Raw genomic sequence first — 14,044 nt, forward strand, 5'->3', positions numbered from 1 at the left:
AGAGACATTAACGACATGTGTGGTAAATGGTGTATGCTTGTGCATGTGCATCGAGTCTCTGAACCTATGAATCCCAGGACAGGATTGGGTGTGCAAGTGTGTGTGTGTGTTTTCTTGTTTGTGCTGTCACATTTCAACACATTTATTGGGATGGATTGTCATGCAATGTTGTCCAGACATTAATTTGATCCATAAGGCCAGATGCTATTGGTGCTATAAGATGGAGGTGAAATGGGTTAGAGGAGAATTGCAGCCGCAGTGAGCACTCAGCTTAGGAGGTATAAACAATTCTGCAAATTAACAAGTGGTTGAATATCAAAATTGCCAAGAGATACATTTATAACTAATCAGGCAGTGCAATGACCTGTATGACAACGGGCATTTGCAACCTTTTGGTTGTATTTAAATATCTCGCTAGATCGGTGCCACCAAATGGAGGTGTGCACATTCTCTCATTAAATATAGTTCTTGTGTGCATGCATGGCCGAAGTGGATGACGTGTGGAAGAAAATAAATATGTACCTCTAATGGCTATTAAGTAGGGTCTCGCTACATTTTGTAAGCTACACTGTCCGGCTAAACATGTGGTGTGGCTGGTCGAGCTTGAATATTTATATGGTCATATGGGTAATTGTGGTATAAATCTCTTTCTATGAAGACATTTTAAATCAAATAGATGACAAAGAGGTAATTGAGCCAGTCCGATCCTCATGAAATAATGTGTTTATGAGTATTTCATCTTGAATCTTATGGCGTCACTACAGCAGGATATCAAGAAATATCTTGACAGATCTCAGGAAAATAACTACTGTGTAAATGGCAGTGTCCACTTTATTGTTATACAATAATTGTGCAAATAGAGCAAAAGTACACATTGTCATATAAATTGGTGTATTGATGCTGTGTGTTTTTTATATATAAATATGGTGGCACTCAACATATCTTTACCCTTCTCAAGTCTTTGTTCATCCCTTATGGCAACTGCTCCCTCAATAATAATATCATAATACATATGTTAATATCTATCTCTTAAAATACAGTGAAACAGTTACAAAGTGATATTCAGCACCGACATACAACTTTAACTAAATTACATAGACAATACTTCTGATAGGACTTTCTTCAGTAGGAGCTGTGTTCCTTGATCAGATGTCCACCACACAGCTCGGAGCGCTCGCTCTGATTGCATCAGATATGACCTTTGCTCCCGATTCTCCGATGCCATTTCCCTGCAAACTGCAGAACAAATGTAGGTTTTATTGTATGCAAAAATACAGTATGTAACTGTCCCTGAAACGACACACACACAAACACACACACACACACACACACACACACACACACACACACACACACACACACACACACACACACACACACACACACACACACACACACACACACACACACACACACACACACACACACACACACACATGTATATATTGACGAACATCAAGTGAGTTTTTTAAAATATATATATATAGATTTTAAAAAACTCACTTGATGTACGTCAATTGGTGATTTCCCTTCAAGGCTGTTGCAATGAATATGGCTCCGTCCATACCCAGAGAGTTCTCCTGAAGACTGATGATGAACACAAAGATAAATATACATTGTCTTTATCAAATGTTCACTATATAGCTTTATATAGCCTGCAGCCACAGGTCTGAACCAAAAAAAACAATCACAATTAGTAGACACACATTGAGAATACAGCTTTTAGTGAGACAAAATAGTAGCACAATGTTAGCTCACTGTTGTTAGCCTTGAAGGAGGCTGCTGCTTTATCAGTGATAAAGTCCTCATTAATCAAGAGAAATGCATTTGAAAAAGCTTTTACAGATAATTTAGTGCTGGGTTATATGAACTGTAGTCATTTGGTTCATATTTGTCTGATTTTATATATACCCTTGATGAACCTAGATATATAAATGCATAAACTACTGTGATGCTAAGAGTATTATTACAACATGAAAATACATATTCTTACCATCACAGTAGTTTATACATTTTGATATGTAAGTGTTTTTGCAATAATTGCTGTTGTTTCTTTTATGATATTGCTGAATAAATCAAATCATAAAAGCTCTCATTTGTAGTTATAGGCTAATTGTTATATACATATATGTGTTTATACTGCCATGCATCCGCTGGTATGTGTGATTGAAATGAGAAGAGAATTTAACAATACATCCAGCATGGGGCGGTATAAACACAAAATGAAAATAAAGGTGTTTTTACTGAACTGATAAATTAAATATATTATTGAAGCTGCCCAGCAGTTAAGTATTTAAAATGCATATTATATTATACTTATAAAATAATAAGATAATTTGATTTTGAAGGCAGGACTTTTACTTGTAACAGTATTTTATACTGTGGTATTAGTATTTCTACTTAAGTATTTCTGAGTATTTCTTCCACAGTTGATTTGGGAAACCCAGGAACAATTTACGACTCCTGAAAAACCAGCAGAGCCCAGTGTTAACCCAGTGTTAGTCCAGTGTTAACCCAGTCTTAACCCAGTGTTAACCCAATGTTAGCCCAGTGTTAACCCAATGTTAGCCCAGGGTTAGCCTAGTGTTAACCCAGTGTTAGCCCAGGGTTAGCCCAGTGTTAACCCAGTGTTAGCCCAGTGTTAGCCCAGTGTTAACCCAGTGTTAGCTCAGTGTTAACCCAGTGTTAGCCCAGTGTTAGCCCAGTGTTAGCCCAGTGTTAACCCAATGTTAACCCAGTGTTAACCCAGTGTTAGCCCAGTGTTAACCCAGTGTTAGCTCAGTGTTAGCCCAGTGCTAACCCAGTGTTAACCCAGTGTTAGCCCAGTGTTAGCCCAGTGTTAGCCCAGTATTAACCCAGTGTTAGCTAAGCGGGGAGATGAGGGTGATTGAACGGTCTGAACCAGGCTAATTCACCTGGGTTAGCGTACTTTAGCCGGCTCTGGTAGAGACAAAGCTAAAGTAAATGATGAAAACAATGTTTGGTTGAAAAGGTAAGAACTTAGACTTTAGGTTTACACCATTAAAGGAGCTGTATTTAACAAACAACTATTATTTAAGTAAAGCTCTAGTGGAGTAATGTCTACCTGGTAAGAGAATGAAATGAAAATTAATCCAATCTTGGATCTTGCACCTCTAAATTAACTGTAAACATTAAATGATCTTTAATCAGAATGTTTGTCAGACCGTGGACATTGCCACCAGAGCAGAAGTGGTTATGGCTTGCTTTTAGACTTTACCCGACCTGACCACCAGCCTTAAATCACAAGAACAAAATGGAACCAAATAAACCATTGCATTAAATGTCAGGTGTCTGTTCCAGATTTCATACATTACATCAGATTGAATATCAGAAAATTCTGTGTTAGTGTGTCATTCCTGCTCTGCTTTCCTCTCTCTCCATGTGTTTCCATTGTGTAAACAATGTTCTCCACAGTATAGTAGGTCAAATAGAATGTATGACTGTTCTTATGCTGTCTAAACTGGACAAATACTCACATTTTGGTCCACATGGATCATGACAAACACTTACTTCAATGACTTGAGGCTTCGGTTGCTTTTCAGTGCGTTAGCCAGAGCCTTCGCCCCCTCCATCCCCACAGTGTTCCCACGTAGACTGAAACAGTGGGAAATGTGCTATCATTAGGTAACACAACAATAGTTGTCGTACATACATGCAAATGCATGTATTGTAACACTGGAAGCATCAACAATGAAAGTCAAATATAAGAGGTTGTAAAGATAGAGACAGAAGTGAAATCATTTTGAGTCTGCAAATTGACAGCTTCACAATGAGCTGCCTTGTGTTTTTTGCATAACGGTAATCATTTTGAAAGGGTTCATTAAGAGCTCGAGGCCCAACTCTCATTCTGGCTTCATTGTTGTTCTGCAGCCTGCAGTTCACAATAACCTTTAAAAACCTGATAGGTGAATGTACTTTGTCAGACTGATTAATAAATCAATATGAACATAAAACAGTTGCCCACGGCCTACAGTGATCCAATACACCAAATGATTATTTAAACCTGACATTGACAAATTCATATTTACACAAAGTATACATTGTCTAACCCTAATTGAATGAATGGGAAATCAAATAAAGAACATAATGTAAAGGATTAAAAACATTGGTATGTTGTGGTTAATTGATTGAAACTCATTCATTCTGGTTTTAAATGATTTGTTTCCTCTTACTGAATGTCAAATAAAATAGTCAAACAGTTTGACTGAAAGCGCTTGGACTGGTTTAGCTGGTGTTGCTGAAGAAAAGAGCACTTCTGTTGGGCTGAGTGTGTTGGCCAACGGGCAACATGTAAAAGGCTACTGGAACTACTAAGACGTAAACATTAGTCAGAGATTAACTATGTAATTCTATTGAATAAAATACGGAAATATCACAGACACATCTTTAAAAGAGACTGTAGGTTTACCTTACAAAAAAATAACTGGAATATAACTTTATAGGTTGTGGTTTGGCAGAAATGAAAGCTGTTCCCTCAGGTGCTAAATCAATAATAGCATAGAGCTGTAAGGTTCTCATGTTGATGTGAATATACAGTGGTGTTATTAACTGAGCCTGTATGCGTGGAAAAAAGAAAGAGCTTGGACTCACTCTAATGTTTGCAAGCTTTGGTTAGTCATCAGAGCCTCTGCTATTGCAAGCGCGCCACTTGTGCTCATGGACACTCCCTGGAGACTAAAGAGACAGCATGCAAAACAGTGAACACATGGGAAAGCAAGAGAAAACAACAAATTGAAGATTATTTACTTTTATTTCATTAACTTTATAGTTATGTGTGTGGCTCCTGTCATTCATTTGAAATGAATGATCTAAATATTGATCAATATATTGTATACAGCTGTAATGCCAACCATAATGTATGCAGGGATGCGTTGGTTTTAAGGGCTCTGGCAAGAAAAATGACGCCTTCATTTCCGATAGCATTCTCCTGTAGACTGCAGAAAAGATGGAGACGCAAACACAGACAACTGTAAATATTACAAACCTGTGACTGAAATTACACACAGCTCTTTAGTGACCGGTGAGATCACGAACAGTCGATATAATCCTGTCGCTCATTATTTGATAACAGTGATGTCAACACGGGGGAGATACATTTACATTTAATTACAGAGAAAACGAGTCTGTGGAAAAGAGGTCAATGTAAATGATGGGGTAATGATGCTGAAGTCTGAACGGTGTGCCTCACTCCAAGAGCTGCATTGTGTTATTGGAGATGAGTGCATGGGCCAGAGCTTTAGTGGCAGAGGACTTGATGAAATTCCACTGTAGACTGTAAAAAGAGAAAGAGAGAGGTACACAATGTTAACTGTGAGGAAAATTCTAAATTTTTTGTATACGTCACTAGCAAGGACAGTAAATGCATAAAGGAAACACTGTGACCGTGTGCTCGAGATGTCCTGGTTATAATCTTTAAATCCGCATGAATTGATTTTATGACCACTTGGTGGCAGCACAACGAACTGTAAACAACAAAACATATTCTCACCTCATACATTTGACTCTGTGAGGGAGTTAGCAAAGATTGGCTTATTTACATAAGGAGCAGTAAACAGCATTAAAAAAGGACCTTTCTAATCAATCTTTAAAGTTCATTTGCATTGCAATAAATAGTAACTCCTAATGTTCTATAGTGTGATATTGTGTTTTCCATCAAATGTTGCTGAAATAATAGAAACATGTCATTACATGTTACTAACTTAACTTGTCTGTATTGAGAAGTTTGGGGAATCTTGAACTACTCGCTCAGCTGTGCGTCTATGTGCGTGCTTGTTGAGTTTGTCTTTAAAAGCCTCACTTACTGCAGAGAGGTGAGGCCGCGATTGAACTTGATTGCGCCAGCTATCGCTTGTACCCCTTCGTCATGCAACAGGTTGGCTGTGAGACTGAGATGCAAACGTACACGCGCGCACGCGCGCACGCACGCACGCGCGCACACACACACACACACACACACACACACACACACACACACACACACACACACACACACACACACACACACACACACACACACACACACACACACACACACACACACACACACACACACACACACACACACACACACACACACACACACACACACACACACACACACACACACACACACACACACACACAGTTCAGTTGTGAATATCATCATTCTTTAAAAAAAAAAAAAAAACAGTGTTCATTCATTAATCTCACAGGATTTTCCAGTTTCCCATCATACAATAGCCCAAAGTGACATACCACAGTATGGGGGAATGACATTTTCTGAACAGTCGAATATTTCTATGCCGCTGTGGGGAATAACTCGACAAAATGCTTTTAATGAGGTGTGACTCACTCGAGGTCCTGTAGAGCATTGTTCTCATGGAGGGCATGGGCCATGTTCTTTGCTCCCTCCACCCCGATGGAGTTCTCTCTTAAGCTGACAGATGGAAACGTACATAAAAGGAAAATAAGGGGCAAGTTTTCCTAAAAATTTCACTATTTGCGTTTTTTGCGAATTAGGTTTAACATGAAAAGGACCACTCAAATGTCGATACATTAAATATGAAGCTACAGCCAGCAGCTGCTTAACTTGTAGCTTAGCATTGCATAAATACTGTAAACAGTTAGCGTAGTGTAACCCCCCCCCCCAGCAGCACCTCTAAGCTCTAAGCTCTAAAGCTAACGTGCTGCTTCAGGGTTCTGTTACAATGGTAAGAAAACCTCGTCGACATCGACACAAAATTATAAGATAAGTATGGTAATAATAACAAATATAACATTGTTGTTTATAATATTATTTTTTTTCAGCAGCCAACACCACAACACCACAGCCTTTACGGGAACGCACCGCACAGTCTGTGTGTCCGTGGGTGTGGACATTGGTCATGGGTGTTAAACTAAACTAGTGGAACATAGGGAAGCCTGGACGTCACGTCAATCCTCCATTTACTGGGCACAAAGGAGTTTTTCCTTAGATTGCGAAGGCATGACCTGCGCTACTCTACTTCTGATTGGCTTACCGTGACATCCTACAAAAAACAAATATGCTTACCGGACAGATATGAGAGTGTTATGAATGCTAAGAATGGAAAAAAACATAGTTCCCAAATTGGCGATATACTACTTTAAAGAGTGATCACTCAAATAACGTTGACGTTGACACAGTTATGTACTTACTTCAAGGAGATAAGGCCACGGTTCAGCCTGAGTGCTTTGGTTAGCGCTGCCATCCCCCTGTTGCTGATTGAGTTACTCTGAAGTCTGCCAAAAGAAAGGTTCAACACATCTGTCGTAAATCACTCGCAAGACAAACTGTCATTGATGCACAGAGTGTGAACAATGTTAAAATACATTAGCAGTAGACTTTTGAATAGTAAGTGAGGGATAATAAATCAAATAAAGTACTGACTGGAGTGAGAGCAGAGTGTGGTTGACTGTCAAAGCCTCTGCCAGAGCGATTGTCCCTCTGTCCCCAAGCTGGTTACTACAAAGACTGCAGGCGAGAACAGAAAAAGACTGGACACATTAAGAAAAAGTTAAATCATCAATCTTCACGATCAGTATGTGACCCAATTACTGGATCTGTAGTACAGTATGATTTATGCTATCTTAGCATGAAGCCTTTTGGACAAACAAATGGAGCCCCAAGTTAGTCTATTAGTGAGCTACTGTATATGTTATACATAAATCTACAAACAAAGTTGAAAGAACATAGAAAAAGAACAGCTTGTAGTCTTTAATCTAATCTAAATGTAAACACATGTTTGCATAATTGCACATTATATGATATAGTCAAACGCAGTACAGTGAATATATCAATTTAAGATTACATCAGTTTTGTGAGAGTCCGGTTCATCTTCAGGGCCTCTGCAATCCTTTTGGCTCCTCCCGCTCCAATTGTATTCTTCCGTAGGCTGAATCATTACATGCATGTAAGAAAAATGTACAAAATAATCTTCATTGTTAGCATGAACACACACGCACACGCACATGCACGCACACACACACACACACACACACACACACACACACACACACACACACACACACACACACACACACACACACACACACACACACACACACACACACACACACACACACACACACACACACACACACACACACACACACACACACACACACACACACACACACACACACATTACTCACTTCAGAGACACCAGTTTGCGGTTGCAGTGCAGTACCTCTGCAAGGGCCTGAGCACCTTCCTCCTCAATTGCGTTGTTCTGGAAGCTGAGGATTGGGAGTCATTGAGCCATTAGACCACATAAAAGTGTTACACTGACATCTTGTAGGATAATTGTTTGTATGAACTAAAATCAATGGCAAATTTACTCACTTGATTGATACCAGGACTTGGTTCATTTTCAGTGCCTCTGCCAGGAACTTTGCACCTTTAGAACCGATGTTGTTGTTCCGGAGACTAAATTATTATTCATAATTATAAATAAATATCTGGTTAGATTATACACAGAATCATAATATAAATACTATGTAGCACTGTATATTTGTGAAGACTTGTGAGGGACTTTGAGATAAGCACAAAGTGTGACTCTAAACAAATATGTAAGAGAAGCACACAAGTTTTCTCTTATTAATTCAAAAGGTTATGGCTGTTCAATTAATTCAGTTCTAATCAGTCAAAGGTCAAAGGCATCTCACTTGAGAGACGTTAGCGTCCGGTTCACCAAAAGGGCTCGACTGAGGGCTTTGGCACCTTTGTTACTGATGGCGTTCTCTGCCAAACTGAGGGAATAAATAAAAGAGGTCAGTCACCATCTCATATACATGCAAGAGTGTCTTCTTGTCATAAACAAGACTGACATTGCTTAACAAGCGTTACCATCATGTGAGCAATCAGGCAATTTATTACACTGCCAAATGTTCTACGATGTGTGCTGAAAAGTAAGTGTGATCTCACCTCATCTTCTGGATATGGCAGTCTTTGGCGCTCAGCAGGCTTCCCAGCAACTCCATGACATCATCTTTGAAGTGATTATTCTCTAACCTGTTGAGTAGATAAGGGAGAAGTTTCACCCGCCAATCTTTGGTCTGAGTTTTAGTTTACAGGGAGCTGGTGTTTTTGGGAAGCTGACCTGAGATAATTGCAGTACAGCAGCTGTGGCAGCAAACATTTCACTGTTGCAAAGTCCAGAGAGCCTGTTAGGTTGGTCTGTTCACTGCACTCTGGGGACACATGCAGAAGGTAGCCTAGCACAACACAGTGAGCCCGTGTTAGCTTCCCTGCCAGGCTACAGAGCTGTAAATCTTCCTCTACACTCCGCAACAGCTCTGTGTGTTGCAGCTCCTGTAAACAATAAGCCAGGTTGACTGCACGCAGGGACACCACCGCACCCCCGCTGACCAAGAGGCCTTGTAAGAACCCGGCTGTCCACGCCTTCTGATTTCCATCATCTTTTCCGAGGGCCAGAAGCCCAGCGAGAGGTTTCAGTGCCGCTGGGCACAGCAGGCCCGTCAGGAAGCGCACAAACACATCCAAGTGACCGTCTTCAGCTTGTTGCGAGTGCTGAAAGGCACTTCTAAAGTGGTTCTGGAAACCAATCTTGGGCCAAGACATGGTGCTCTCTGAGAATAAGTCAAAGATGGCCCGCTTTGAGGAGATATGGTAAAAAGTAGCCGCAAGAAACTCCTGCAGAGTCAAATGAGTGAAGCGGTATGTTGTGTATATGGCCAACTCCTCCCGAACAAGGATTCCAGTACCAAGACTGCACTGACTTAACAGGAGATCTATACCATAGGCCCTGAGGTCTTGCTCGCTGAAGGTGTACTTGTGTTTGAGGAGCCCATAAAACGCTAGTCGTCCAAGGTTCCCCAGCAGTTTACGATTGCTCCCATGGAGCTGCTCCATTTTTACAGGCTCCCTGCCTCTTGGTTCACCTACTTCTGCCTTCATAGAACAAAAGTGAGCATATAGCTCAGTACAAGTTCTTGGAAGGCTCTCTTGTGTTTCACTCTGCATGATGTACGTCAGAGTATCAGCTACGATCCAGCAAATGCATGGAATGTAGCACATCACCATGAGGATCTTATGGGACTCCAAGTGCGCCCATATTTTACCAGCAAAGTCCCTTTCAGAGAAGTGGTGGTTTAGGAAGAGCTGGATGTCTTGCGGGCTAAATCCTGGGATCTCAGTCACCCTGTCAACCAATCCTCCAGGGATGAGTGAGGCCACTCCTGGCCTGCAGGTCACCCACACTGCCACATCAGGGAGCAGATTACCGCGGATGATGTTGGTAACTAGGTCATCAATGGACACTTCTTTCTTTGGATCGCTGCAAGGAGCTGCATCGGAGAAATTCGAAGTGTAGCGGAACTCGTCCAAACCATCAAGTATTAGCAGTGTGCGGCAGGAGCTGCTCAAGACCACACTGGGATCTGTTAAATGAGGAAAAGCCATTTTCACCAGCTTCTCAGCAGAGACTTTCTCCACTGAGTTCAGCTCACAAAAAGTGAAAGGCAGGACGAAGCTCACGTCTGTGCAGATGGACCCTTGGCTCCACTGTCTAATGAAGTGTCGGACCCAGGTCGTCTTACCGATACCAGCCACCCCGACTGTGAGAGAGACCCGGGGAGGTAAACTGACCCGTGTCAGGGGCTCCAAGAGTTTGGTCAGCCCCAGCTTTCTGAGATGATTTCTTTTCCTGCCTCGAGTCGCCCCCACCTGCATTAAGTCATGTTCCTTTTGCTGGATGTCGGAAAGTCCATCGACCAGAAGTAAAGTTCTTGAGGAGATGTTCAGTTTGGGGCAGCTGACTGAATCTCTGTCTCTGTACTGCTCATATCGCCGTAACAGCACCTCTTTGTGCTCCTTCACCATGGAATCTGCAGAAATGGAAATTGGCTCAGATCATTTATTTTTTCGATCCAAGGAAATAGATTGTATTCATATAGCGTTTTTATCCCAAGAGGGGTGCGAAGTGCTTTCCAAGTAGTAACACTTTACACAAACACATTCAAACACAGGACTCATCATGTTTTAGGCTACCGGGCTGTTAAGAAGATTCATGTATCAAAACACTATCCCGGTTACGACTGGATGATCTTCACCCTTTAAAAGAAAGACATACGCAGAGAGCAAATCCCATTTAAGCCTCTCACCGTGGTTGATGATGAGCTGGGCCACCGGAGAATCTGAGCTCTCTATGAAGCCCCGGAGAGCATCTGAACTTTGAGTGTCCTTGCCAGTGACAATAGTTGTGAGCATGTTAACCTGGTCCTGCAGCCGGGCCGCTTCCTTGATCTTGGTCTCCTCGGCTGAACTCACCACATCCACCTTTCTCAGGTGGGCTAACATCCCCTCCAGGAAGGAGGTCGTAATGAAGCGTTGCAGCTGTTCCTGGTGCTTTTGGATCCAATCAAGGTCTAAAACAAAAACAGATACAGCCTGTATTAAAGGAATACTGAGATGTCCTAGTGATAATGACAATTTCTAGGGCTAGAACAACCCTTTCTGATGTATAGTCGGAAAATATGGTGCCATACAAATCAATTGCTTTTGTACCGCCTCAATCCACATTTCACAGGATTGAGGTATGCAGTCATTCAAGGTAAAACACTTAACGTACTGCGCAACAGCCTATCAATAACCCAAACAATGAGAGCTCAAGATTTCTCCACAGTTTTCCATTTACTCCAAAAGTGAATGTAATCACCGGTTGAGACCTTAATTGAACACACCGGCACTTTAACCTTCCTGCAGCAATTATCATGGGCCAGCAATTATCATTAGTGTGTGTGAAAAGATGACCGCATTACCTGAAGAAAAATGGGACCACATCACACCCCCATGCAGCCTTTCCAAACTTCACTTAATACAAATACTTAAAAACACCCAGGTGGCATTTAAAGATATCAGAAGTAGGGTATTTTGGACCCAATAGAAAACACTCGGGAAAATAACGACTCCCCAGAGTGGTCATTGTTCATTCCCACTTCACTTACAAAAATTAAAAAGCACTTTTTGCAAACTCGAAAATGTTCAGATTAGGCTTGATTAGTGTTTCCAAAAGCATTTCGTTACTAATTCTTTGACATCGCCCATCTGATTTTATAATTTTAAGATCTGAACTACCTCTGCTGTTTTTGTCTTTTGATTGAGGAAGTTGGTCCTTTTAATTTTTCACACAGTTTTTACCATTTGCCTTCACATCACCACCACACTTCAACCATGAAGGACAAATTGTCATTCAATCAGATTTAATTAATCACAGCTCCTGTTGCTCTACAGATAAGAATGACATTTTCCATCCGTGGCTTAATATTCATGATAAGAGCAGCAGAACGGTAATATGAATATGAATATTATGCGCGTGACATGGATAATAAACACACCTCATCATCCTCTTATTCACCCTCTAGAGTTGTTTTTTTCTGTTGCATCTTTTTTTACGCTGGCCTATGTTTCTAAATACCTGTCACACTTCTGACATGGACCACTCCAAAGCCAACAGTACATGATGAACATATATGGAAAGTCTTACCGTCCGTTTCAGCTCGTGAAGAGACCGAGCAGGATGCAGACTGAAGATCCACGTAGCAGTCGTCCTGCCACGTGATGCGTTTGCTTCGGTCCAGGATAGAATCATAATGGGCCTTCCTCTCCATCACAAAGTCGGATAATTATGCCTTAAGACGTTCCTGTTTGCGTCGGGACAATACTAAATAACATTACTTCCACAATGTGAAACTATCATAAACTGGCCACGACAGGCTATTTATGAAGGGAGGTGAGAAAATTAACGGAAGCCTCAATATCCTCCACCTCTGAATGCTCCAAAATCCTTTATGCTTATATTGTGTGATAAGTCATGCAATAACGATTCAGTATGTCTGTCTAAAAACAACATACCAATTAGTTCTAAAGCTTTTACTGATAATGTTTAGATCTATTTTGAATTTAAAACACATTTAATAAACGGATGGCTGTTCTGGATATACACTGACAGTATATATTAATTTACAAGCCTAAAATCCGCCGGCCTGAACAGCATATTTTCATTAAACTATCCCAAATAATTTACAATTCATCATAGCAGGAAGCTAACAATCCTATAGCATATAATTATAATAATATAATAATTCTAAATGTCTCACTTTAATTCTGCACAACTGGGAAGCTGTAACTTTTATATGAAACGGCCTCATAAATAAAATGTATTATTATTATGATTAAATTCACAAGATGCAGTGAAAGTACTGCAAACATCAATTCAAATTATGCTTGAGGTTTCAGTGAGACGGGAAATGGCAAATGCCTTCCTGTGTGGTTTTACTCTGAGGTACTCGACACAGCGTGCCGGCTTCCGTTGTTAAGTTTACAGACATACTTAATAGCCCTACGCCCTGAATAATGAATGTTACTGTAGACATGAGTTGAGACCATGTTAAATTGGCGAGCGTCCAGTAATTAAACAATAATAATTACAAATACTCATCATCAGCTATGATGATAAACAGGTAGCTTTGGGCTATCCTTTGCATGATGAGAGTACAGTAGCAAAAGAAAAAGCCTTCCAGATCAGTTTGTAAAACATGTCAATGATGTGCCAATATGTCAGATGCATGGAAGCTTATGGCAAAGTGAGTAAAAGAGATCTCATTTATTCCATTTCCATTGGCCTGGACAGTTAACAGTTGTTCTGTAGGTGTGAAGGTTAATCATATACAGTGCAATCTACAGCAATCAAAGCTCTGATGACTCACCTTGGGCTTGTTGAAGTTGTCTGAATGTGTCAAAGGATGTAAACCGCTACCCACATAGACGTTTTATGCAGTGACGCCATAATTCTCACAAAAGCAGTGTGAATTGGAGGAATCTCGACGGAGTTACAACTAATAGAGGACGAGCGATCTAATGAAACCAGTCACAAATACACAGCAGCGGTCATGTCACAAGACAGCGCTGTTGCTGGAGATACAGTTTCATGCTGCAGCTCCTTCCTGTCTATCTAACATTACTTCCTGTGTTGTGGTTAGCAGGTTGAACAGTGAAAAGACAGAC

The 14,044-nt window shown here is 40.8% G+C and overlaps 1 protein-coding gene across 1 annotated transcript; it reads right to left on the reverse strand.

Moving 5' to 3' along the window:
* Nucleotides 1-813: 813 nt before the first annotated feature.
* Nucleotides 814-13,980, reverse strand: nlrc3 (NLR family, CARD domain containing 3). The gene is made up of 19 exons (XM_034559202.1): nucleotides 13,747-13,980; nucleotides 12,525-12,681; nucleotides 11,143-11,406; nucleotides 9,120-10,866; nucleotides 8,945-9,031; nucleotides 8,686-8,769; nucleotides 8,363-8,446; nucleotides 8,173-8,256; nucleotides 7,830-7,913; nucleotides 7,409-7,492; nucleotides 7,177-7,260; nucleotides 6,353-6,436; nucleotides 5,823-5,906; nucleotides 5,210-5,293; nucleotides 4,872-4,955; nucleotides 4,612-4,695; nucleotides 3,532-3,615; nucleotides 1,504-1,587; nucleotides 814-1,236 (listed from the first exon to the last, which is right to left on the reverse strand). Exons 2-19 carry the CDS (start codon nucleotides 12,646-12,648, stop codon nucleotides 1,146-1,148), a joined length of 3,405 nt encoding a protein of 1,134 aa, XP_034415093.1. The 5' UTR covers nucleotides 12,649-12,681; nucleotides 13,747-13,980; the 3' UTR covers nucleotides 814-1,145.
* Between the last annotated feature and the right edge of the window lie 64 nt (nucleotides 13,981-14,044).

The sequence above is a fragment of the Cyclopterus lumpus genome, chromosome 19, assembly GCF_009769545.1.
Source record: "Cyclopterus lumpus isolate fCycLum1 chromosome 19, fCycLum1.pri, whole genome shotgun sequence".
In the NCBI taxonomy this organism is placed as follows: domain Eukaryota; kingdom Metazoa; phylum Chordata; class Actinopteri; order Perciformes; family Cyclopteridae; genus Cyclopterus; species Cyclopterus lumpus.

Excerpts from the sequence above, each read along its gene's own strand:
- nlrc3 (XM_034559202.1), bottom strand. The coding sequence starts at position 12,648 with ATGGAGAGGAAGGCCCATTATGATTCTATCCTGGACCGAAGCAAACGC. Across the intron at positions 11,407-12,524 it reads TTCACGAGCTGAAACGGACG|ACCTTGATTGGATCCAAAAG; the intron begins GTAAGACTTTCC and ends TTTTTGTTTTAG. Across the intron at positions 1,237-1,503 it reads CACCAATTGACGTACATCAA|TTTGCAGGGAAATGGCATCG; the intron begins GTGAGTTTTTTA and ends TTTGTTCTGCAG.